Source organism: Seriola lalandi, unplaced genomic scaffold (assembly GCF_002814215.2).
Source record: "Seriola lalandi dorsalis isolate HSWRI2012SDOR001 ecotype SW California unplaced genomic scaffold, Sedor1 jcf7180002054896, whole genome shotgun sequence".
NCBI classification, from domain to species: Eukaryota; Metazoa; Chordata; class Actinopteri; order Carangiformes; family Carangidae; genus Seriola; species Seriola lalandi.
The window spans coordinates 599,901-627,368 of NW_019525448.1; the positions used below are offsets into that span (position 1 = coordinate 599,901).

General features: G+C 43.9%; 1 protein-coding gene across 1 annotated transcript; it reads left to right on the forward strand.

Annotated features, from left to right (window-relative positions):
* The first annotated feature begins 3,765 nt into the window (after positions 1–3,765).
* On the forward strand, positions 3,766–26,374 carry bmp7b (bone morphogenetic protein 7b). The gene is made up of 7 exons (XM_023429505.2): positions 3,766–4,462; positions 18,814–19,006; positions 20,586–20,734; positions 22,155–22,358; positions 23,471–23,547; positions 24,678–24,788; positions 25,066–26,374. Exons 1-7 carry the CDS (start codon positions 4,063–4,065, stop codon positions 25,213–25,215), a joined length of 1,284 nt encoding a protein of 427 aa, XP_023285273.1. The 5' UTR covers positions 3,766–4,062; the 3' UTR covers positions 25,216–26,374.
* The last annotated feature ends 1,094 nt before the right edge of the window (positions 26,375–27,468 follow it).

The following is a 27,468-nucleotide window of genomic DNA, read 5'->3' on the forward strand; positions in this document are numbered from 1 at the left end:
CCCAACCCTCCTTTTCCCCACTTTCTACCTCGGGCTCTCCTGCTCCTCTGTTTCTCATCAGCTTTTGGCCTGGGCCAGTCTGGCTATGCTGCCTCCTCTCTAATGGCCCCTCACTCAAACCAGCATCCTCTAAAGAGGAGCTGACTGATCACCCAGGGTCCTCTCTGATTGACAGGCCAACACAGCATTACAGAGTGATGAGAGCAAGAGTCAAAGGGGCAAGGCCTCTTGCTGCACAGACAAGAATCTAAATGGGACCTCTGGCTCGAGCTGCACAGTCCTTTATCAGGCCCTCACACCTCAGTAATGGATGCTGATAAGTATGTGGCCGGGTGAGGAGACCAGCTCAGCGTCAATCCCGGACTCTGTGCTGATGACACAAGTGACAGAGTGCCTGAGTGATAACATCCTGCAATGGATAAGCCCTACTAAGCTGGGCATTATGGTAAGCTTAACTAAAGCAGAATCTCTGACTGTCAGTGACACCGACTATAACTGATGGGTCTGGCTGGACCGCTGAGAGCTATGAATCAGATCCGAGCTACTCTGGTGTTCCCGCGTGCCTTATCTGGCTACAGGCAGACACAGGAGTGACGGGACATACCGGATACTGGTGAAAGTAGCTGCTGAGTGATAGCAAGGAGCACTGGAAAGCTGCAGCATTTCAAATAAGATAAATATGTTTTCTTTAGTAGTAACTATGTCCTCTGGGCATGTAATGCTCTCAGTTTAAGAATAATACCAAACCAATAATGTAGTTCGTAAAAATGTATAAAGCATACAAACACATTTGGATTCAATAATTCGATACTACAGATTTTTACAAACGCTATCACACACAAAACCTAAATGGGATGTACAAAGTGAACTCTTTCAAAGCTGTTTCATATACCCACCCCCTCTCTTTCTTCTGCCTGTCTCACAGCTGTGTCTCATATGTTCATGAGGCCCCTGGAAGTGTGAGACACCAGAAGGGGAACATTTGCAATAGCTCAGCTCCACCTGGTTAGGCTGTTTTAACAGGCCGCCGGTTTGTGCAGTGCACACAGTGGGGTTACGCCAAAAACGTAGACAAGGGGGCGGACATGACAGGCAGACAGGGGAGAGGGGGAGAGGAAAAAATGTGCCTCCACCTTCTCCTGTCCTTGCACCCCGACCCCACACTGCTTCATTTGAGGGTCAGTTTACCCTGAAAAAGTTTTACTGTATCGTCTGATGGTCTGCTCGGTCAGACCCCCCCACCCCCCACTGAACCCTATCCGCCACCCTGCATCCAGCCTTCAAAAGACTGCTGCCTGCTGTTCTCTGAGGCAACACATGAAATAAATATTAATCTGACCTCTGACCGCATGCTTTGAGCTGCTAAATAGAGATAACCAGGCAGATGGAAAGACCACAAACTAAAAAGTAAGAGAGTAAGAACAATATTATGTTGAGTGTTTTCTTGTGTTGTGGGAGGGTGAAAGATTTTCCTGGGATTTTTCACTACCCCACTGTGTGGTCTTCTTTGGAGATTAGTACATGCTCCAACCTGTTAGAGTGGTGTGTATTTGTGCAGATTGTCCTAGGTCATAGTGGAAAGAGTGTATGTGTGTGCACTCGAAGTGCTCTGGGCCAAATACTGAGTTTTCGCTAAATGAAATTTAAGATTAAAGCCTGTCTAAACAGAGAACAGAAAGAAGCAGTTGTCCATAAATATGACATTTTAAGATGTCGTGAGAGCAGTTCTGCACTTGAATCATTTACTTAGATATTCCTGCAAAAGCGTGTCCACTTTTTTCAGTGGCAAGGGCAGGCATCATTAGTGTATGTTTTGTTCTGCTACTTTATTGTCTTAAATGTAATGCTGCAGGTACTTGACAGTGTGTATCACTGGTTTCCTAAATATATTAGTGGTCATACGTATCTTAGACAAAATATTGAGTTTAGTGTAAGATACTTGAGAGAAATTGTGGCTATTCTTTGGTTTGTTTTCTATGTGGGTGTCTTTGACGGAAGGTTCAAACACTGTTTGTTCTGCTTTTCTGCTTTAGTTCTCCTTGTCAAAGGCCCCTCAGTGCGGCTCACCCAGCCTGGCCTCAGCCTGTGCCCACTGTTTACTGTGACTGTCACCAGGCCCATGGAGGCAAAAACAAAGGGGGGTCTGTTCCTATTGTCCTGCCCAGGATTGTCAGCCCGACTCTGGGCACAAACTGAGCCGAGGGCTGGGGGTTGTTGGAGGAGCACCGGGGGGGTTTGACCTCACCAACCTTACACCAAGGGTAAGAGAGCAAGAGAACGAGTGTAAGACAATGAGAGAGAGGTAGAAGAAAGTGAGAGAGAGAGAAAAAGAGGGAGATGTATAGCTATAACTGAAACAAAGACTCTTTCAAGTCCCCTGTCGGAAACTGCGGTAATGTAAACACCTGCGGCCATTAGCTGATTCTATCTGAGGCACCGGATAGAAATGTTTATATGTTACAGGCTACTACTGAAAGGCCATTTAAAAGCAAATAGAGGATTAGATATACAGAATGAGTAGTGGCAGGCTATGTAGGCTTTCAGGCTTTAAGCCATGTTGAACTGTCTTTGGAAAAAGTGGACTGGAACGCCTTTGAAGACAAGAACGACCACATTAAATGGGCAGGAAGTGTAGAATACCCCAAGACATGCTCTGCCTCCTTTCCTCCCTTCCTCTGTTTGCAATCATAGCTTAAGCCGTCTGGCAGCCTCTCTTGCTGTGCCATTGAAGTCTAATTTTATTGTCATAAAAATCACCTGGCAAGCTGTAGCCCTAAAACATCTCATCCACAGAGCTTTTAAAAAACTCCACTCTCTGTGCAGTGAAAAAGTTTCAGGAGGTCTGTCGAGATGGAGCGGTCGTTCCTGGTGCAAGGGCCCTCTGAAACCCCTCCGTCTGTGTCAGTGAGAGCATGGCGTACAAGAGGGTCAGGAGCGTTCCATTAAAGTGTGGTGTTTAAGAGGTGCTGGGGCCAGGGGGGCAGATGGAGGGGATGGAGCAGCTGCCAAACATCTGCACCCCTCCTTCGCAGTCTGTGCTCTGTCTGTGCACCGCTGCCTTTGTCACAAACTTCCTGCTCCAGCAGTGGGGATAGAGAGCTTGGATATCTTCAGAAATGCAGCATGAAATGGCAGCTGTGAGGCCGTAATACCGCCTCTTTGACATCAAAGGACAACTGACTTTTAACTCTCACAACCACGTGACCCGAGGTATTCAGATAGTGCACCTGCAGATCACATAGTGGCAGCAGTGCAACTGCATGTTGCAACCTCTCCCACAGTATTGTAGTATTCACCCACAGAGGCAAATAATTACCCTCTGAAATGAAGTCTGTTATTTTCCATAAGCACACTAAACACTGAAAGGCCTATTGTCACTGTCTGCACATCTGTCATTACTGAACCCACACAACAAGCACTAGGAATTGTGGGAAAGGAATGACAAAATGTGCTTTATCATAAACTGAAGCATCATGATACAAATCCCGTCCTAATCCGTTTTGTATTTGCACATGTTGCCTCAAGCCTTTCAACAACTGGTAACAAAGGCCAAGTCAGCTCTCCATTAGACAACCACAACATACTCCCTCTCTCTATCCCTCTCTCTCTCTATCGCTCTCTCTCTCTCTCCCTCTCTCGCTCGCTCGCTCTCTCTCTCTCTCTCTCTCTCTCTCTCTCTCTCTCTCTCTCTCTCTCTCTCTATCCTGCTCCTCCCAGCACACAGCGCCTCCTCCACAGAACTTGTTCGTGCCTCTCCCGGTGAAACGCGTCTGCTCGCAGCTTCCACTCTGCAGTTTGCAGGCTGCACTACAGTTGATAGCTGTGGACCTCAGTTTGTGGATGAGGAAAGAGGGTCCACGCGAACAGAATCTGTCCGGAAAACCAATCAATAAAAGGACTTAAAGTTAAATTGATGTTTCATCTTGGAGTACTTCCCTCAACATGAGGGTCGGTCACTAATTTTGGATATTGAACACTGGGTGCCTGTTGCTAAAAGTTCAATATCCATTTCCCCGAGTTTTCGGCGAGCAGAACTGGGCGCAATTACGCACGGCAAGTACCATGGCACCGATTTTGGATCGACGTGCTCCGGCTCTGCTCTTGGTTTGGAGCTACTGCGTCCTGGCGGATACCGCCTTTACGAACTTTACTTTGGACAACGAGTTCCACTCCAGTTTCATCCACCGTCGGCTGAAGAGCCAGGAGCGCAGAGAGATGCAGCGGGAGATCCTGTCGATCCTGGGGCTGCCGCACCGGCCGCGACCCCACCTCCACGGAAAGCACAACGCTGCCCCGATGTTTATGTTGGACCTGTACAACGCCATGTCCACAGAGGGAGACGAGGACAGATACTCCTACCCTTACAAGCCTGTCTTCACCACCCAGGGGCCCCCGATAGCCAGCCTGCAAGACAACAACTTCTTGAACGATGCAGACATGGTCATGAGCTTTGTCAATTTAGGTAGGCTCCTTCTTTTTTCACTGTTTGTGTGACCAAAAGCTATTGAAAAATAGACCCCGCTTTAGTTTTACAAAGTTCAATAAGACAAAACAAGCCCCTGGAGGATAATAGACATGTTACAATGATGGCAACAATTAAGTCATTATTGTGCACTATAGTTCCCAGTCCAGTCATCTCAGTTCTTTTAATAGTATCAATAATAATCATGAGTATCTCACTCAAGGAATATTTATGTGTTTATGGTGAAAGGAGGATCTTGTTATTGCACCTTAACAAGCACATGTATTTTTTCTGATGTCACACCTGCATGCACGCACAGGAGACCAGCACAATAACCGCGTTCACGTACAACTACTGTACAACTAGGTGCAGTTATCCGGCTAATACCCAGGAGTGTCACATTCCAGTGTCCCTCTCTGTTAAACAGCTGTGCAGCAGGCTAATGTTCAGGTGCTGGAGCTGGGGATGATGGACCAGCCAGCAGCTTATATGTCAACCATGTGTTATCTAAAGAATGAGTAAGTCAACAACAGACTGACTGGGTTCAAAGTGCACAGTGTCCTCCCTTCACTCTAATCTGGAGACATCCCTATAGACACAATAATGCCAGTTGAGGCAGTTTCAGTTTGTCACACAGTGAGTCATTATATTGTCGGAATAGTTTTTTTTTTTTTAAGTTGCTGGTTGTTAAATGTTGTCCTGTGCTTATCTAATCAGCATGTTTATGGAAATCGATCGCTCTTGGACCATTTTTACTGCTGTCAGCAACAGTCAGTGGTTAAGTGCAAATAATCACAACATTAGAAGGTGGTGTCAGATTTATGGTTAGATAAACAAACCATTATCATTCAATTTGCTCAGCAAATTATTCAGTGACAGCAAATGCCCCACTTACGTTCCAGATGAGTGGCCGTGCCTTATTTTACTTTATTAACCTTTGCCATACTTTTGCATAAAACAGGCGATATGTGGACCTCTCAGTAGGCGTATGGCAGCGAAATGTTTGCAAACTAACAGAGTTTCAGTGCAGTTTTGCAAGGACTTGGAAGTTTACATTCAATCCTGGAAAGATCATTGTTGGAGCGTCTTGGCAAGAGAGAGGGAGGTGACACTGGTTCCTCCACTGCACTGTGTAATTACTGTGGGAGCTGCTGCATTGTGACTATTTTTGACAGGCTGTGACACAGATGGATTTGACCACAGAGACTCTCAAAGTCAAGGGCCTCGCAAAGTCAAGGGCCAAGGCTGCAGAAAGCTGACGAAAAAAGGGAGCTTTTGAGAGAGAAAGAAGGACGAAAGATAGCTGGGACTCGGCCCATGTCTTTTGCGAGGATGATACTCAAAGCAGACTGAAAAAATATAAACAAAGATGGGTCACATCAAGCTAGAGAGAACATTTTTTTATTTAATATATTAGGGGATTGTAGAAAGAAAAGTCACACTGCCTTCCCGGAGTCTTGTGGCTAATGTAATTACTGATGGCATTTGCCCAGGTTGAGTCTTCCTCATGGCACATGTTCAGTGTTGCCATACATTTGCATATAAAGCGGGTGTGTGTCGTTGCATTGTGTGCGCTATCTGCCACGTGTTGCATCTGTCAGTCGGGTTCATTGTTAGGTTTCTGCCCGAGTCTCATGTGATACCATCAAATATGCATCCAGGCAGCTTGATTTAAAACAGCAGATAATATTCTGTTTCATTACCCTTCACATGAGAGCGAGAGGGACATGGAGAAGTAAGTGATGGCTATCAAAAGGATTGACTATTTCCTCTCCAAATTCCTTCCTCTCCGCATTTGCTCGTTGTGGCTTTGTTTTCTTATTTAGGTTGTCTGAGAGCAAAATGAGTGTGGCTTTTATTTAAAAACTGTCCCTCAAAACTCTGCATGTCTCCATAACTACCGTGCCAAGGTACATTAGTCAGACTTTGTACACTGGTTACTGCTTCCTGAGAGGCCTGCTTTCATGCACGGGTTTGTATTTTTATTTAAAGTTGAATACTCTGACAAGAACGTATCTGATTTCACTACGGGTCCATCACAGAGCTACAGCACAGAACTACCCATCTAGTCGGCACAGCAGTGTAAAAAGTGAGCTACTTAATTATTTTAAGCAGTGCCTTGATATGAAAAGAAAAATAGATGTTACTTGCTCTTCCTCTTCCTTCCTGATTGCCACTCAGGGGAGCTTATACACTTTCTTGTCAGCCTGTGCGAGTGCTCCAGACTCCAGTGCAGCCAGTTTATTGTGGGTGTGGACTTTGGGACAGACCCCAGGCCAGGGACATCCTCTCACTGAGTCACTTCAGTTTAAAAGCCCAGCTGTGTAAATGGCTTACAGCATACATTCAGAATGTACACTGCTACACGACACGCAACACAGGTCACCCAAGCACTGGGTGTGTGCCGGACATGCCATGATAACATGCCAGCAAGTTAATGCAACACACACACTCTCTGTCTGTCAGAGTGGCAACAGAAAAGAATATAGAGAGGTAAGAAAGAAAAAGAGAAAATCTAATCTAATCTATCTTATCTATCTATCTATCTATCTATCTATCTATCTATAGTGCAAGCTACATCCTTTTGGTAATAATTATTTAATTGAATCCCAGTGGTCTCTGGCAGCATTAGCCCTCAGCCACCGTGAATTAAGGCATTTCCTCCTTAACAGACCACAGCTTCCAGGGCTTTTGGCCGCCACTTTGGCCTGTGCTGAGCCACAGTTCAGTTCAGTTCATGTTAAACTCTCACACAGGCCAGTCCTACTCAGCCATCCAGGCACACGCTCAAACACTCGTAATGCCCAAGCTTAAATGCCCATTTACTCCTCCCAGACCACAGGAAAAGGGCTGTGACTTGGACGTCTGCTATTTGCATCCTGGATGACTGAAACAGTGGCAACATCATCACCTGTGTTTATGTTTGGGAGGGGGCAGTGTTATAGTCTCTTACTGTAAAATGTCAACGTGAAGTATGTTAGTCATAGCTTCCTTATTATTCCAGTTCTCATGCAATCCTGACTGGATTAACGTAACCTTTGGAGAGCGTGAGGAAAAGAGATAGCGCTACATTCCAGCTGTCTGTGTATACATAAGGGCTAGGTAATAAATCAGTGTAGTGGTTTATCAACGTTCAGCAGATTCATGAGGGGACGATATGGTCTTAACATTTTATTGTTATAAGTTAAAGAATAAGACTGATGTTATTCTGTTTTTATTTTATTGTATTCTTAGTCAACAAAACCCAGGAAAAGATCACAGCCAACAATACTTTGTGACTTCCCTACCCTGTCTGTGGCACCGGGCCCCGACGACATTGGCTCCTACTAAAGATGTTAATCTTCAGAAACAGGTCATGAATACATTGGGTCATTTTTAAAGAGCTCTCAGTCATTTCTTTGAAGAGGCTGGGCAGTGTAGTTTTTAGCGAGTGTTACTCAAACATGAGTAAATGTTGAATTTGTTGGGGACTTTTTTCAGCTACGGATTACTGTGTTACACATTTGGTGCTCTAGTGAGTGGACGGTGTACCGGAGATGACTCAACATAAGCAAGAGCAACATGTTTAAATGGGATTTGTTTTGTTGACAATTAAACTTGTTACAGACTTACTTACAAAAGTACTTTGTTGAATTGGTTGAAATTTTACACAAATAAGGAGTTTGGTTTTGTGTAGTGCATAACAACAACACAGTTTATTGCTCTGGACATGTATTTGATTATTTCATAGGTGATTTTGCATACGTTTGCCATACGATGCTGTATGTCAGCATCATAAAATATCCCCTACTAAAATTCATGACGGTGGCTGCCTCAGTTTCAGGGTCCTGGTGTTGTGTGTGCTGGTTCATTCTGTAACTGAAACCTGGCTGACGGCTCTCTGCGTGTGTGAGAGTGATGCTTTAGAACAGGCTCTATGTCCGGACACTCCGAGGGGTGGTGCTGTAAAATAAAAGCATCTAAAAAGTGAACAAATATCAAGCCTTTGAAAACATGTGCTACCAGGGTGCATTTAAGAACGTGCTCTGCTGCTGTTAATCAGCACCAGATGTGACACATTTCGATAAACAGAACTGAAAAGCAGTAAACAAACAAAGCTCCACTACTCTCTTTCACTCATTGTAACAATTTGCAATATGTAACAGTCGGGTAGCCATGATCTCACCCAGTTCAAGCCTCATGATGTCGCACATGGTGCTGTGTGTCATGTTAAAGCTCTGCCTGTATTTGACTGGTGAGTTGAGACGGGGAGAAGTATCATACAGACTTGGCGTGCCGAGTGAGTCACTGCACTAGTCGGTAATTATCCTCTGCGTTACCTTGGTGACCTGACAGGGCACCACCTGGCCCTCCACCATTCGTGGCCCTCTGTCTACTCCCACAGGAGCTGCCGCACAGTCGCCTGCCAGCCCTATCTGCTTTAGAGAATGTGTTAATAGGAAGGAAATGGAGAGGAGAGAGGGGAAGAAAAGGTCTAACTGGTAAATTAGTGAGGATTTATTAGAGGTTTTGGCTTTCAGACAGCATTGTGTCACCGGCTCACACACTCACGGCTGCATGCTCGGAAGCAGTTGTGTCACACCAGAGTCACGTCAGAGGCACGCAGCTCTGGTTTTATACTAGCTGGTAGTGGTCTGAACTTGTAATTTCAAGCGAATAGCTCCAATATATGTCTTTTTTAAAAACAAACTCATATCTTCTGTTCATTCTCTCCCCACCCTTCTCTCTATTGCTCCTTGCATTCCTCTCCACAGTGGGCTGCCTGTGGTGCTGAGGTTAATACAGATGTTTCCCTCTGTCTACAGGCCAAAGCAGCTGTGCAGTGAAACTTTATCTTTTCAGAGTCCAACAAGTCCCCTCATCTCGACCTCCACCATCATGTCTGGCCCTGTCTCCCATCCTTCCCTCATGCAGGACCATCTGATACCAAATTTCCCTCCCTACCCTCCCTGAACCAACAGTATTGATTATCAGCACTGGCCTCCTAGTTTTAATTAGTTAGTTATCATATGGTCCCAGTAGTGTTGTGGGGGGGTTTAGTCTCCAACCTCCTGCTCTGGCCCTCACCTCCAGAGGTTTAAATCTCCCGTGGTCCCAGACATAAAACATTTCAACACTTTCTCAAGTTCTTTTGTGTGTTTTTCCACTCCCCACCTCTCTCTCTCTCTCTCTCTCTCTCTCTCTCTCTCTCTCTCTCTCACATACACACATACATACACACACTTTATCTGAACCCAAAACACTGCTTTCCCTGTCTCTCTACTCTGTCTCTCACTCCTTCTCTCTCTCATAAACACACACACGCGCACAAATCTGTACCTTTTGTCCACTGTTGAGTTGTTAATTTGACAGATTTGTCTGTCTTGGTCTCTCCATCTCACACCAGAAGCTGCTGCTTTCCAAAATGTGAACAAGAGGACCACAAAAATTAAAAGACAAGCATGTGTTGAAGGCCACTCTTTCCTCTGTGCATGCAGCCTGTCCTTGACACTGCTAGTACGCCTTTTTTCCTCCTGAAGATTTATGTAATCGCTTCTGTATACACTCCCAGTGGACTAAAAAGCACACGCATATGTATGTACTCGCATACATACATGTGTGGAAAGAAAGGCACATACACTTTTTTTTTTTCCCAAAAGGAATGCTTCTGGAGCTAATTAGTGTTATTGAGTGTTTTATTGCTTTCTGCTGGAAAGGGAGTGAGCAGAAGCAGAGGAATGTAACAGTTGGTACAGATAGCCCTGCCTTCCTGTCAGGTAGTTTCTCTTAATGCTCTCAACCATTTGATGTATTATGTTAAGGTCCGGTGTGTAAATAAATATCGCAAATGGAGACAAAGAATCTCTCCCCTCTTAAACTTCAGCAGCTTCGGCAGCTTTACAAAGTCCACAGCCGGAGAGATCCAGGAAAGTCATGTTTTTTTTCCATTTGTTATCTCCCAGATTCACCTGTTGAAGCCATGAGTCCAGAATGACATCTGGATGTACATAGCAGAGCCTCTGTGCTCTTGGCCAGACTAAGGCACTTGCTGGGAGAGATGATGAAACACTCTGCGGGTGGGACTTGACAATGTGGCGAGTGGTCAAAAGGCCCAGATGTACTAAGCAGCGGGCGTTCTAGCCCTGCTTCAATGATGGACGGAGCTTCTTTATTGCCAGGAATGCTGGGCTCACTTTAGTTTTTCTAATAATTTCACTCTCCTGCTCTGACTTTTCCTTCTTTCTTTCTGTCTCTCTGAATGTGGCTCCAATTTTGTGGTAAACTCATGCAATATGCGACCACTGCATAATGTGAGCAGGAGAACAGGAATAATTGATACATTAAAGCGAACTGTGAGATTCAAAAAAGTGCAGCGGACAACAGAATGAATTATATTTCCACCCTTTTAGCCACTTCTCTTTCATCTGGGTTACTTTGGCCTCGCCTTATCAGTGACCTGCGGCACATAAGACTCCCCTGCACTTCCATGACGGCGGGTACCAAGCAGTGAAGCTGAGAGAGCAGATGTGGGCCAGAGCACAGCCAGAGATCCTGGGACCAACAGCTCCGCTGCTGCAAAAACAAATACAGCACTCTTTCCTTGGTACTGGGGCACTGACAGGGCGGATGGGAGAGGAGGAATGAGATGAGAGGAGAAGGAGGAAAGAAGTGAGGAAAGGAAAAGTGCAAGAGAGGGGAACGGTGGATCACGAATGGATGCTGTGCATTTCTTTAAAGCGAGTCCATTTCTCTTCCTGTGCGAACATAATGTGCTTGTTGAACCTTCGTGTTAGAGCAGTCGTGTGTGTTTGTGTGTGTGTGTGTGTGTGTGTGATTGTGCATAGTAAAACACTATTTTAGAGCCACCTACCCTGCCCAGTCACCAGCTGCACCGTGTGATGTGTGTTAGTTCTCCTAGCGGAAGATTGCGTTAGCGGAAGCTCGTAATACTGACCAGATTCCTCACCAGGTTCCAACGGCCAAATCAAAGCTTGTAAAAGCCGAGCAACAACTGTACGCAAGTGTTTTTATGATATGTGATGAAATATTGTGTATGTACAGCTTGGAGTATAAATTGCATGAGGCAAGTTTCTATTTATTTGGGCATGCATGCAGCTGTGTTTCCCTTGGGTTTCCTCCACAGATGTTTTGTTTATTTGAAAAAGAAACGGGCTGTGATTAAACAAAATAAACAACAAGCTGTGAAAATCAGGGTGCCAACGTGCCCATCATGTGTGCACAGGATGCCACTCGAGGTTGCAAAAAAGTTTTATGTGGACACCGGAAAATCTGTGTGTCTCTTTGTGCCGATGTGCGTATTGTATGTGAATTTTCCTGAGGTCTATAATAAGAGGCGGCTTGGCTGGTCGAGGAGGGTGTGGCCCCTGTGGCCACAAAATTAAAGAACATAAAAACAAGGGGATGAGGGGGAAGAGTGAGTGGGGGAAACTGAACGGCTGTGGTTCCACGTCTGTGAGTTGCTCTATCCTGCAGCTAAGGGGAAGTGCAGATGGTCACAGTGGCATTAGCACAGAGAGGGATCCCTCTCCCGCCTGGCACAGATCTGTCCACAGCCCTTCATCCCCGTCTCTCCACACATTATATCACACCGCAGAACAATGACCGCTGAAGATTTAGGATGTGGTTTCTTTGTTGCCACTGTTGCCTTTCACTAATGTACAATCTCTTTTGACAGACTTCTGAGGGAACATGACGATGTCTCAGTTCCAATTTCCGAGATGACTCAATTTGCCCTGCAGGACCTTCAGTCAGTGCCTAATCAACAGATTCACCACTTTGGTTCACAGTAAAATAGGGGTTCACCAAATTATAAAAGTATTAAAAAATAAGAATATGAATTATGAAGTAAAACATAGTAAATAAAACAAATGAAATTCAAATCACCTTTATTGAGTTTCAAAATGTGAGGGGCTGTATTAAAGGTGCACTATGCATTCCTGCATGGTTTCAGCGCGACTTTATTTTTGTCTCAAATCATAGGCATCTCCCCTTGATCCACTAGCTGCCTGCCCCCTGAATACACTGTGAAAAAGCGCGGTCTCTGGAGACAACACAGGCATCACACACAGCAAACAAACACTAGGGGCACAGGCTGTGCCCCAAAACATAACAAACCACGTTCCAGCATAGTCCAGCACATAAACTTTCTTTACTTTTTTTGTACTGATTAAACAAACAAGACATAACGTGTTAATTAGTGGGTTTTGGAGATGCTGGATGCTGGTACCTTTTGAATGGAGCCAAGCTAGCTGCCTCCGCCTGTTTTTCAGGCCTAATGCTAAGCTACACTACCCAGCTGATGGCTGCAGTTTCGTATTCAGATATGAGAGTGGCATCGATAGTGTCATCTAACTCTCAGAATGTGGATAAGCGTACTGCATTCCCCAAAATAAAAAAAACATTAGCAGAGGGCCAAAGAGAGGCTTTACAGTCAGATACATTCCTGTGAGTTGCACTCTGTTACATATCCACATAAATCTTTGGTCCATGATGCCCAGCGAAGCATGAGGTCAAACCCAGCACTACAGTTTATGGGTGTAGAGGGCAAGCATGTGTGATGGCTGCAGAGAGAGAGAGAGAGAGAGAGAGAGAGAGAGCGAAGTTACCAAAGCTGCTGTGAGTATAATCTTAGACCCCCCCAGAAAAGTTTGTTTTGACCACAAGTCTTAAATATAAAGACTCTTCTTCCTGTGGTTACTGCTTCTCCTTTCACACAGGCTCAAAGGCATGTGTACGTGATTGTGCGCACACGCACACACTCTGCGGTGAGTTAATGATCGTTAACTGTGAGTAAGTTATAGCATGAAACACCAATGACCCTTTCCCAGGGAGCCAGCGCTGTCAGGCCATACAGCAGTATAAATACATCACACAGGCATGATGTCATCAGTAGTCGCCAGTGGGCAGGATGTTTCCTAACGTTGTAATGGCCCTACTGTGGGTAGTCACCCGGTACCCAAGAGATCAAACCCTCTTTACTCTTTATAGGATAAACATCTTGAGCAATCTGCCCCTTCCTTGCACTCAGTTTTTCTTCCCCCTCTCTCCTTTTAGCTTACGGAAACTATGACTTACTCTTTCCCTGTACTGTACTTAGATAATTGTTGGAGTGAGGGCAACAGAAAGAGACAGATTATTATGATGTATCAATCAAATTTGCGTGACTCTGTAGTAACAGTACCCTTCATGGACCTCCAGATCACAATGAAATGATGTGACCCTGATTTGATTGTCTGGGTTTTTTGGGTATCAGGTGTGTTGTTGGAGTTAATGGGCTCTGCAGGGATGCAGAGCGAGGTGCACATAGTGGTGGCACAGTTAACTCAAGGGAACTGGAGGTGGGACGGGGGGGGGGCGAAGCTTAAGCCATCGGTTTACAGAAGTGAGAGCGGTGCCAGGGGTGAGAACCCCCACCCCACCCCACCCCTACCGAGCAGCGGAAGCGTGCAAGGCAGGACTGAGGGGTGTGAGGGTGGCGAACAGACACTTGGGCTAATGTGAGCCGTCAGGTCTGTCCGCTGCTGCTCCGGAGCCTGAGGTGTCGGAGAAGTGTCTTAGGTCTACAGGCCTGGCGGGGGGGGGGATTATTAGAGGAGAGGGAAAGGAGAAGAAAAAGGAAGAGAGGGACATACAAGTAGAAAGAAAAGGAGTTAAAGGATGAGGCTGGCAATTATGTACTTTTGTTGTGGTCAACAAATCCCATGAGAAGACCGAGACCAGCAGTGTGGTAGTCTGCCTCTCACTGGTTTATGATTTCCCCAGTCTATCCGTCACTCTCAGCCTCAAGGCCTCTTGCTCCTATTGAAGAAGTAAATCTTTGAAAAAGGGTCACAAACATATCATTTCATTTCATTTTTTCATTTAATACATTTAATTCCCAAAAAGGTTGCCCACTGTAGTTTTGACAAATGTTAGTCAAACATTTTTTTTCCCAGCTGTGTATTTGTTAGCAAGTATTTACACCAGCAAGAAGGTGAGTGTGGGATTGACTCAAAATTAACTGCAGCGCTCATGTTCAGCATAATGAGGGAGCATCTCATTTCTCACTTGCTAATGTGTTGTTTTTCCCGTTTTTGGCACAGAGGAATAAGCTACATAAGCTACACGGAAAATACCTGTTTGTAGGCTTTGGTGTTTTCATGTGATTTGTTGACCATTAGAAAAATAAAATATCACCATAAATACTCCTACGGGCAGTCAATAGACAGAAATGTGGCACAGAAATGTTTTGATCGATTTCAAGATTTTTAGATAAAAAAATGTTATATTAAGAAAGAAAAATGAAATGAAAATCACTGCATGCCAGTAGAGTAGTAAACCTCAAATCACTCTTGACTGTTTCCTGGAGAAAGATCAGAGGTTTTGGCTTTTAGCAGGCACAGCTCTTTGTAGTGGAGAACATGATAAGGAAGCTATATGGCCTGTGGGGAAGCATAAATCTCAAAAAATGCTAACATTGCGTTGCCTGGTTGCCAGGTGCATGGTAGAGTTGGAGGATGGCGAAGTCATGTGTGCTGCTGTGCACGTGTGTGGCCTGCACAAAGCAAATGATGTGGGATAACTGTGCATCCTCAGCAGTTTGTATAAAAAGCAAATCAGACGTCAGGCAGAATGATAAAAGCAGCTCACTGTGTACGTGCATATGTTTGTGATGTTCGTGTACTTGTGTGTGTTTGTCTCTTTGCATGTGTGTGTTGTTGCATCTCTAATTATGGATTACAGGAACCCATAATGATTGTGTTACCGTGCTGTGACGCACAAGACCGTTCACTTCACAGGCAATACTTTGTGATAGTTGTGTGTGTGTGTGTGTGTGTGTGTGTGTGAGCAGCAGCAAACGATCCAGACGCCGGCCACTCAAAATAAAGGGCTCATATGGCATGGGAGGGTGTGTTCGCCATGTTTGTGGTGAGTGTGTATGTGCGACACAGGTGGGGCGATGGCTACTCACTTCCTCCCGGAGGAAGTCATAAATGCTCCCGCTTGGCTTTAACTGTGCCTCTTCCCCTCATCTAATGACTGCCATACTGCTGTAATGGCCTGTTAGAGACGGAGAGAAAGAAAGAGGGACAATGGGAGAATCATGGCAGAGGCTTAAGCTACACCCTGTGAGCTGCTCTCGTTTTCTCTCAAACTGCACAGATGAAATTCATGCATTGTGGAAATGGAACACGATGCGATACAAATAGTTAGTGTGGGAGTTTCACAGAAGCATCCAGCTGTTCTCACAAGCAAAGATAAAGAGCATTTACAGTGACGGGGTGGGCAGCTGCTGCCAGAGGCTAAAGAACAGGTCTGGCTTCTTCCCTGGAGGCAGTGCACCTGCATGGGGCTACAGGAGGAGGGAGAGGTCCCTGGTGTGGTGGAAGAATAAGCAGGCCCTGGAGCAGAGAGGTATGAAGGAGGAATGAAAATGTGTGACAGTGTAGCAACAACATGAAGTAATTGTTTCCTGGAAGGATAATAAAATGAAAATGGTAGCCTTTACTTTGTTATATACTGTGTTCTCTTGTTCCTCTGGGTTATGCATTACATCAGATACATCAGAATGATAATGAGTTCCTATTCAGACCTTGTAGGCCAGAGCAGTCCTTCCCAACCTTGTGGATAAATCACACAGGAGCGTCACAGGATTATTAAAGGCATATGAAAGAAAAAATACATCTCTGTTACAAAATTATAGTTTTTCTTTTGAAACACTTCAACGTCCAACACTTTAGGCCTCTGTGAATTTTTCAAACTAAGTAATCTGAGAGGAAAAAGACACTATTTAGTTGTGAAGAGTGGAAATCTTCGCAAATTACGCACACAACAAAGGCCACAAGCTGTGAGGACAGGTCACAAGCAGACATTGTTTTGTTCTTATAGGTGACAAGTGAAAAAGGTTAGGAACCACTGGGCTGGTATACAGTGTTAGCACAGAGTGAGGGTGATCTGCAGGTGTAGTCGTAGACCATGCTTCACTCCCATGAGCTTTATGCATTTTCTACAGTATAATGTTGTCAAGGGTAACTTAGGGGGGATGGGGGCTTGATGAAAGCCCTGATTGATGGAGCGGTCCACACAGTGAAGGATTGGTACAAGTGTTGACAGCGAGGGGGCTGATAGAATGAAAAGAGGTAATAAATAAGTGGGGGTGGGTTGAGGAAGTGGTGTTGAATTGATAAAGGTCTACAGTGAAGTCCACATAACCTTGTACTTCATTGTTTTCAGGAAGAGTCAAAGAGTTTTTCAAACCAATCCAGTGCGTGTGTCCACAGCAGATGGAGGACAATGTAATGGGCAACAGAGTGCAGAGTTGTCACTCACTGAGGAGTCATTATATCCTTTCTTTTACTCCTGCAGGAAGACAAAGACACAGGTGTGCACTGAAAGAAATAACACCACACTAGTTGTGTAGTGGAACATGGATAACATTTGCATCATTGCAGAACAAGTATGTTGTCATCAGAAATGCATTTGAGTTGGGATGGAGTTGTGCATGTGTGTGTTTGTCCATCTGTGTGTGTGTGTGTGTGTGTGTGTGTGTGTGTGTGTGTGTGTGTGTGTGTGTGCGTGCTGGTAGCTTAGCAAAGATCCCGGGACTTGCTGTTTTCCTGCCAAAGTTGTGGCTCAGAGGCATGGGAGCAATCAACTCTGATAAAGAATTGTTGAGTAACGTGGTAGATGAATGGCTGCTGGCGTGGGCTTTCCTCTGTCACCCAGCTGCAACCCAGCAGGGGCATGTGGTTGATATGTAATTGTATTAAGACTGTAAACAATTATTTTCACCAGTGATGGGTGACGTCTTTAAATATCTTGTTTTGTCAACCCCAAACCCCAAAGATATTAAATTTGCAAATAAATCATATAATTTGCAATGATATATTTTAATTTATTCTTTTTTTTATAATCTCTATATAAACTACAATGCCGCTTACATTTCTGTGGCATTCGGATTATTATTTGGATCTGCACCGAGTTGTACAAAGTCATAAATCTCAACACCATGACATAACATGAACATTTCCTGAAAAACTGATGAAAAATTTTGACAAAAAGCCCTTTCTCACTGCTTTAAGGAAAGGGGTGAAACAAGATTCATTGATCTGCCCCAGCAACAAAATTTAATTGGTTCTTCCCTGGCCCATGCCCCACCCCTCCATCAAGTTAAACACAAATCGGTTCAGTGCTTTTTGCATAATCCTGCTGACAAACAAACCAACAAACCTCCTTGGTGCAGGTAATAAGGGAGGAAGGGGATCCGTACATACAAGAACTCGAGGAGATTTGACTAAAGATAATGAATTATGATTGAATTGTTGTTAATGCTATGCATTGACTAATAGAATTGATTAACTATATAGAAAGGGGATGAGATTGAAGAAAAAGCTCAAAATGCCACTGTGATCTGGTTTGATAATGTATTGTTTTCATGGTCTTTGCAGGTTTATAAGTTATTTTGTGTACTTGTATGTGTATATGTATCTGTTTGTGTATGTTTGGATGTGTATACGTACGTGTGGGGGGTCTGTCTGACAGTTGATAAAGAGGGAGGTGGAAGGAGAGCTAGGAGACGATGAGAGACAAGGCGCTGACCCCAGGGATGTCCTGCTGGGACATGAGAGGAGCAGGGTCAGGGGGGGCACGTCTTGGGGGCACAGGGGTTGGGGGGTGGGGGGGTTGGAAAGCGGGGATGTGGGGATGAGAGAGAGGAGGGGATGCGGATGGGGTACTCCAAACATGGAGCCCCAACTCATGAGAACCAGATGAAGGGCAGACTGGATGACTCTCTGGGGCTATGAGAGGAAGAGAGGGAGAAGAAAGGGGCTCATAAAGCTGTCAGAGTCCTCCTGCATCTCTCTATCGTGGCGCAGTGTGCGCCAGATGCATTACCCCGAGTGCTAGTCCTCATGAATGTTTCAATCATAAACCAACATGTGTACTACATATCTATAGATGTGTTTAATCTGGGACCGATCCAGAGTCTGACAAGCTATGTCAGCAGCTCGCAAGCAACTGAGGTTGATGGACTGTGGGGGAAGAAGAAATTGTAAAAAAATCTGAGAGGAAAAGACATTTGTTGTCCCCCTCTTGTACAAACATCTGTTTTGTTTACCTGGAAGAAGCAACCCAACACCAAACGAAAAGATCTCCCTGCAGACATTGCTCGTAAAGGGTGTGTGTGTGTGTGTGTGTGTGTGTGTGTGTTTGTGTGTGTGTGTGTGTGTGTGTGTGTGTGTGTGTGTGTGTGCAGAATAGCTCACATGTACACATGTATAGAGACAACGTTCTCTGCGTACTGTAGATACAATGTGTATGATGATACAAATTTTCATCATTTGTCATTTTCATGTTTTTATTTATTGCAGTGGAGCACGACAAGGAGTTCCTGCCAGTGCGTCGGCATCATAGAGAGTTCAGATTCGACTTATCACGGATCCCAGAGGGTGAGGCGGTCACTGCTGCTGAGTTTCGTATATATAAAGACTTCATCCACGAACGTTATGACAATGAGACCTTCCGCATCAGCGTCTACCAGGTGTTGGAGGAACACTCTGATAGGTGAGTATGGTTATGTATATGATTATTTGTTTGTGCATCAGTAATGTGTGTTTTAAGTTTTTCATGTTGCTAAGCAATGATTCTGTCTGAACTAGCTGAAATGATTAGTTGATTGATCAGTTAGTCAGTAAACATACATCAGTTTTGGCCGTGTTAACTGTGTGGCTCCTGGGATGGCAATGTCAGTGGGTTGGTTGATCCACCACTTTGGTCCCTGTGCCACCATGAGGTTGACATCTTTGTTTTTTGTGAAATGTCTAGCAAACTGTTGGATGGGGTGCCATGGAATTTGGTGCCATTCATGGCCCCCTGAGGATTCATTGTAATAACTTTTTTGATCCCTTAACTTTTCCTCCTGCACTATGATCAGGTCAAATATTTAATTTGTCCAATGATTTATTTTATTACCAAATACCTGCAAAGCTAATGACATTACCAAACAGTTCTAGATGTATTTTCTGTTCAGTGCTGATTAGCGTCTTAGCGTAAGTGTTAGCGTGCAAAGCCACGAAAGTAAGATGAATATCATACCTGTTACACACCAGCATGTTACAGTAGCATCGTCATTGTGAGCATGTTAGCATTTATGCTCAAAGAAGTGCTGTGATTAACTACAACATCACAGAACTACACTTATACTTTATAGACTACACAGTTCTTTAATTGAAAATCAATATATTTATCAATAATGAAAATCATAAATTTCAGTTCTAATCTTCTTTAATCAGAACAAGACTTTGTCCTGCCTTCTCCATGTGGCTAATCTGGGCCATCCACTAGGTGTATGTAACTCTGGAATGGCCCATGTCCTACTCTCTTCGACTCCTCCTAAAGGTTTCTGTTGTCCAGAGGGAACAACACAGTCATTTATTCCATTGCCAGAGACAGGCCTGGGTACATGAATGAACCAGAGCTCTGTGACACACTATCTGCCCAGTCAGAAAATAGGTCGGGATACATGAATGGCCACATAAAGAACAAGAGATTTTAGTCTCCAATGGTGAACGAGTAGAAGATCACTGTTAGACAATAGGACTGACTTGGATATAAACTATTTCACTCTCTACTTTTCACACAGTTTCTTCCCCTTTCACAGCTGTGTTTTTTTTCTTTCGCTTTCTATCTCTCTCTGTCTTTTCCTCTCTCTCTCCCTCCCTCTTTCTCTCTCTCTCTCTCTCCCCCCCTCTCACTCTCTTTGGCTTTCTGGCTCTCTCACAAAATTCCAGCCAGTGATGGACTGTGTGTAGTGTATGAAAGGACCGGTCGTTTATAAAGCCATTATTGTCAATTAAGAAAATGAAGTGTTCCCCTGGGCCTCACCATCTGGAGCCCTCCCTCTCTCCCTCCCCAGCTCCCTCCCTTACTTGCTTTCTTGCTCTATCTCTCTCTCTTTGTTTCGCTCCGTCACACTGCTCTGACTCCCTTTCTCCCCTCCATTACTTTGCTTTGCGCTTCAGTCACTTAGCTTTACAGTCCATCACATGGTTTCAACCTATCATTTGTAATTGTGCATATAATCCCTATTGACTTATGTTCATCTTTAAGTGTGAACTGTTATTGTCTTCCTTGTCCTCTCCAGGGAGTCGGATCTGTTCCTGCTGGACTCTCGGGTGATCTGGGCAGCAGAGGAGGGCTGGTTGGTGTTTGATGTGACAGCCACCAGTAACCACTGGGTCCTGAACCCTGGCAGGAACCTGGGGCTACAGCTGGCCCTGGAAAGCACCAATGGTGAGTGTCACTCGGAGCAGTGCATTCCTCAGCACGTAGAAAGTTAGTGTAGTGAAGAAGAATTATAAGCTTCACAATGGTATGATTTACCTTGCACAGGTGTACATTATGGTAAATGGTAACTTAATTATAATTAAACTATTGAAAGTATCAATTAGAGTAGCTGGTTCAGTTAAAGTAGTAGGTACACTGTAAAATATGCTCACAGTAAGGAATTCAACCCATATTGCAAGTGTAAAAATTGCTAAATAAAGTAAAAAAAAAAGTAATGCTAGATTAGCTGATAGCATTTTACTTTGTAATGTTTTAAAATGTAGAGATAAATAGGACTTTGCTGAGAACATATTATACAGTAACAGGAGTAAATGTACTTAGTTACCTCCATCCTTGAGGTTAACCACTTAGAAAGCATGAAAAACTGCAGAGTGCTATAAAACCTCACAACCATCAAATTATCATATTCTTCAGACAGACCAAAGTTAACTATTTGTATCATGTGGAGTTGTTGGATATTGTTGGATGTCTAACAAATAGTTAGAAATGAAAGTCTGCATTATAATATAACATGCAGGCTGTCCTCTGAAAGTCCAAAAGAATCACATGATTTATTCTTTGTGCGTACGCAGCAAAGATAAATCAAACCCTGCTGTTCATCATTCATCAACGTCATCCGTCATACCCTCAGCCTCATTAGCAGCCATGCAGAAAATACACTGCGTTATCATAAGGATAACATCTCGGCAGGAGTTTGTCGTCACGAAGCTCAGATGTTAGCCAGTGGAAAACTTTATCAGCAAACAGTGAAAGAACGTGTTTGAAAATATTATCTCTCACAGGGATGGCAGGATGTTACATGTTAGTAGAGAAAAACAGACACTGTATTGCTTTCATGGTGTGGGAGAGGTGTGCTAGGGAGGCTGTATCCTTGAGTGTGTGTTTGTGTGCTGGATGGCGTATGAAGGCTGATGGTTGAGCATGTACAGACAGGCGCTGGGGACGTCCCGTCGCCAGCAGCGACCAGAAGTCTTGATTTACCACCAAACTGTGATCAGAGACACATTCTTCTGTGGGAGAACAAGATAGACACGGCTGGAGTGCACACATGTGCACGAACACACCCACACAAATACGCACACAAGCACAAGTACCGAGGCTTTGATGTTCAGTGTGCATTTGTTCTTGGCATTTCAGAGGTGGAGAGGAGATGAGAAAAAGGGAAAGGAATTCACAGAGGAAAATCTTATTTGTAAAAGTGAATGTGGCAATAAAGACATGACAAAAGTAGGTGTCGGTGAGGAAAGACATGGCCACACACATGCAACAACAAAAAAAAACCTTTCTTTCACCTGATACAATGCCATGTCTTAATAAAATCTAGATTTTACACCTGTTGTACTATTCTCTCTGTCTCCCCCTACAGGAGAGAGTATCAATCCTCGTGTGGCTGGCCTGATTGGTCGCAGTGGGCCTCAGAATAAACAGCCCTTCATGGTGGCCTTCTTCAAAGCCACTGAGGTGCACCTGCGAAGCATCCGCTCAGCACCGGCGGGGACCAAACAGCGTAACCCCAACCGCTCCAAAGGGGCAAAGAGCCAAGAGGCACTCAGAGTGGCCAATGTTGCAGGTAACCACTGAAAGCGTACGTGTTGTACATGCAGTCGACGTTGATTTATACTGTTGTGTTGGGCCGACCTCCTGCTTCAATCTGGCTTTTGTTGGCTTCGTGAGGAATTCACGGAATGGGACACAGACGACTGATACTTGTCTTTCCATCTGAGAAAAATCTCTACATTTTCATAGTACGCGGGCCAACACATACAGTAAACACTCACATACATTCACAAATATGCAATACATCCAGAACCAACAAAAGTATGCCATTGGAACTGATGTGATTCTTGCTCAACTAAACATGCAATGCATATCCAGGGCCTTTGTTTTGGAGGTGTGAGAGGGCTGTGTTTATGTGAAGTGCTGAAACATTAGACTGTAATGCCTGAGCTTCAAATATATCTCCGCTGTCTTTGTTTATTTACACAAGCATTACAGAGCAGTCGGGGCCAAGTTCCCTGCATGGAGGTAAGGCAGTGCAGGCTTTTATGGCAGAACACATCTGCGGTGTGTTGTGGGGCAACCGGGGCCGCAACACATGGGCCAAATGGGCCTGTTTGGAACTTTGGATACCAATGGTCTTTAACTGGATGATGAGAACCAGTCGCTCGTGATCATTTCCAATGTGAACTGCTCTCAGGAACTATTGTATCGCAGAGCCCCAGAGGTCACCAGAAGAAGAGAGGGAGTGATACCATTAGACAGAAAACAGACTATTCTTTTTCCACAGATGGATGGTGTAAAAAGACACGTTGAAGTGAGTGTGGAGAAAGAGGAGAGAATAAATAAAAAGACTTGAGTTATGAAAAATGTGGCAAGCCTACTCTGTGTGCACATCTGTTTCAGCCAGTGGAAACTCAAAGCCCAGCAGAGTGACCTCTAAGCAGGGTGGCCCATTCATTTGAAGCAATTACAAAACTGCTGCTGTATCTGGAGGTGATTTCCTTCAGCCATTGTCTAAATGTTAATGTTTTGTATGAGGACACTGGCTGTGTTTAGATCTGTTCTTTATCATCTCTGCCTAATTGGGGCCTGACTGCAGTAAATAGTTACTCTTGTAGCCGAGCGGGATAATAGCACATGTACTGAATCTCTCTCTTTTTCTCTGTCTGTCCTTTTCCTCAGAAAACAGCAGTACTGATCAGAAACAGGCCTGTAAGAAGCACGAGCTCTACGTCAGTTTCAGAGACTTGGGGTGGCAGGTACGGAAAGCATTCCTCTCCCAGGTAGCCAAAATTGCTTGGCCCAACAGAGGCCTAACTCAGACAGTCCTAGTTGCTGGTCTTATCTCACAATCCTGAAGAATGACACTAGAATCAGCCCACGTATGCTTGAGCCTGAGGGCGTAATTTCCACTGGAGACAAGTCCACTCCAATTTTACAGTTTCTGCTTGATTTATTCAAGTGTCCTCTTACTGTCCAGCAACCACACTTCAGAGGAGAATAAGTATCAGTATTCATCAGGTCACGTCATTTGCAACTATTGGCTCAGAGCAATAACTTTTCATAATTTTTTTTGCCCTGGGTTTTGCCTCTCAGGCTGCATACAAGCCGCCTGAACCTTCTGATGGCAGGCTGGGAGGAATCTCTGCAGACACTAGTTAGGCCTGAAAAAATACAAAGGCGAAACTAGCAAATTCAATTTTAAACATTTTAAATGTTTAATCGGTTAATCAAGAATATAATGGGCAGATTAATAGATAATGAAAATGTTCTCTAGTTGCAGCTGTAAATTTATATTTCAATTACCAGCTGACAATGTGCAATTGTGATCTTCTCCAAAAAGATGATGGATTAAAGATAAGACAGTAAAAGGACAGTGACTTGTTTAGTCACAGCGCAAATTAAACATTATCTATCATTGGTGTCAGCTCCCTATGAAGAAAGCAGGATTAGTGTATTACTAAGCTGCTAAATAGCGTTTATACTTGTTTTTTCTGCCGTTATTAAAGAGAAAATGCTATCCAATTTCATCAGTGTGTGTTATTTGTTGGGTTTATAAATGCAGGAAATAATTCTATGTGAAACTATAGAAAACTATAGTTTCACATGTTTGAATATGGTTCCATGGCCCATATCTGACTCAAGTGCAGCTGACTGAAGCTTATCTAGCCACATCTGCACTGCTCAGCTGTGTAAGGGCCAGATATGTATCAAATTTGGTCCTCAGGTGCACAGACTCACCTTGAGTATGCTGACACTCAAGGTGAGTCTGTGCACTCTTGTCCGGCTACCTGGGCTCTCTGCTCTTTCATCTCTCTTTATCCCTTTTCTCTTCTCTCTCTCTCTCGCTCTCTCCCTCTCTCTCTCCCTCTCTCTCTCTCACTGTCAGGACTGGATCATCGCTCCAGAGGGCTACGCAGCGTACTATTGCGAAGGAGAGTGTGCCTTCCCACTGAACTCCTACATGAATGCCACAAACCATGCCATTGTGCAAACCCTCGTGAGTAACCATGAAAGCAGGGACTAAAAAACCCAGCAGTCATGTTAAGAGTCTAATCATCTCATCACCTGTCAAGAGAGTGTAGCTGCTGTTGGAACCACTGTATTTAATGATTCAAAAGAGTTGCAGATTGTATTTCAGAGAACACTTGTGATACAGAATACTTTTTTTTTTTTTTCCCCAGAGCGCTTTATGAAAATGTGTGCTACACTGCTTTTCAGTATTCATTCATGGTGTGATGATGGGTTAACCATTTGATTTTCCCTCTTTTCCCCAGGTTCACTTCATTAACCCAGAGACAGTTCCGAAGCCTTGTTGTGCGCCCACGCAGCTTCATGCCATCTCAGTGCTCTACTTTGATGACAGCTCCAACGTCATCCTCAAGAAATACCGCAACATGGTGGTCAGAGCTTGTGGCTGCCACTAGACTCTATCTAGCATCTTAACATAGACACACACACACAAACACACACACACACATACACACACACACACGCACACGCACACACAAATGCACACAGCCCATGAGTAGCGAGGGCTTCCCCTTGCTGTCACTTGACGCGATGAGAATGGATCAGAAAACAAAGTACGTGCACATGCATTTGATGAACGTTCTGAAAGTTCAACATGGTTTCCTGTGTCTCATTTTCAAGGTTGCCCTGAAGTAAACATGTTGTTGTGTGGGTGAAAAAGAATTTCAATCAATTTTAGATTCTTACCACAAGTACGCACGCACGCGCACGCACGCGCGCGCACACACACACATGCACAAACAAACACAAACACGCACACACACACTCACGTTTGTGCTTTCTACTGTGTATACAAGACATTTAAAGCAGTGATTGTACTGTATATTCATTCACAGTCAACAATCTTTTGTTTATTTCAATAATTGTTATTGTAGTTCATTCTTTTACTGTAGATTTTATTATATATATATTTTTATGACTGAGAGACCCAGATGGAAGTTCTGAATTTCTTCTATGTACAATACTGTGTAAATAATTTTTTTCAAACAAAGCAAGAAGTGTATTTATTTCCTGGAATGTCACTCAATGTTTTTTTTTGTTTTTTTTTTCTCCTGTATGTAATGCTGCCTGTTTTCTTTCACATGATAGTACACACACAAACTCTGAGGAAATGAAAACACACTTGACAGAAAACTACTTTGACATGGGCGTTGAGGTCAAACTCGACGCGCCTCTCTCTGCCTCACGTGTACATGTACGCTACACACAGACGACGGGAGGCAATTTATGACAACTTGGACCAATGGAAATGTCTTCATATTTCATCAGTCGAAGCTGTTACATAAACCTGACGAACATTTTTATAACAACAATCACCTGAACTGTCAGAGAGAGAGAGAGAGAGAGAGAGGAGGGAAGTTTATACAAAGCATCTTGCTCTGTGTGCAAAACATTTTCAGGTTTATATTCCTCTGCTGTAATACAATCTGTCATATTTAATAGGTCTATTTATTGAGAGCTGCCTAAGCTGTTTCTACATTGTGCTCCGATGTTTCAACCATGTTTTACTGCTGAACTGGTACAACAATAAACTGGGAGAAAGCAATAAAACCACCCCAAGGTGTGTTGTTTCATCTGGATGAAAAGCAGAATTAATATGCCAAGTTGAAGGAGGACTCATGCTGGTGTTGCACTTTCTTACACATTCCCGCACACATATTTACTTGGATTGTAGCTACATCCTTTACCTGCTGACCTTAGATCTGTCATAATTGTTTCAACATTTAAAAACAAACTAAATACCTTTATTTTCTCAGGCTCATGATTAGTTACGTGTGTGTGGGTGTGTGTGTTTTTGACTGGTTGATGACTGTGAGGTTCTTTTTTTGTGTGGGTGGTTGTTTCCACATGCATTTTAATGTAAAGCACATTTAGTTTATGTGTAATAATGTGCTTCATGAATAAAAGGCTGAACATAATATTTTACATTGACATTTGTAGTGAGGTGTGAGAAAATACTGGCAGCTTGTGTGTGCGGTTCTGTATTTCTTGTTACTATAAACCCATCTACTAATATATTGTCTTCTATCATTTCATACAATTACTTACTTTACCATTTTTAATCAGAGAGCTGTTAGTTCTAAAGTACTTTCTGAGGCTGAAGTTTGTTGTATTGGACCTTATATACTGAAAGACTGGTTGGGTTGGAGAGAGAGCAAGAGAGAGCATAGAGGAAAAGAACAAGATCAGTGATAGCAATATTAATAATAGTGATAGTAGCAGCAGTAACAGTGTTAGTAATGTAGTGGCAACTGTAGTGTTCATACTGATAAAAATAGTAATGACAGCTAATAACATTAATAATAATCATCATCTACCTGAACTTAATTATACAAACTTGTGCTCCTTCTTGGCCAGTGCCTTCCTGCGCGTCTGGTGTGGCATCCCTGCACACAAAGCAATCGCAGTCAAAACTGTTCTTGTCTGTGGTTCCCTAATGGTGGAACAAGCTACTGAATGCGATCAGAACAGGGGTGTCCCTCTCTATGTTCAAGAATCTCTTGAAGATTCATCCCTTCTGAGAGCACCTCTTCTCCTAACACCTCTAACACCCTAACATGCCTAACTAAGCACTTACTATGCACTATTGGCGCACTTCTTTACCTGATCTCCTTGCACTTATTGAGTAGATGTAGTACTTAGTACTT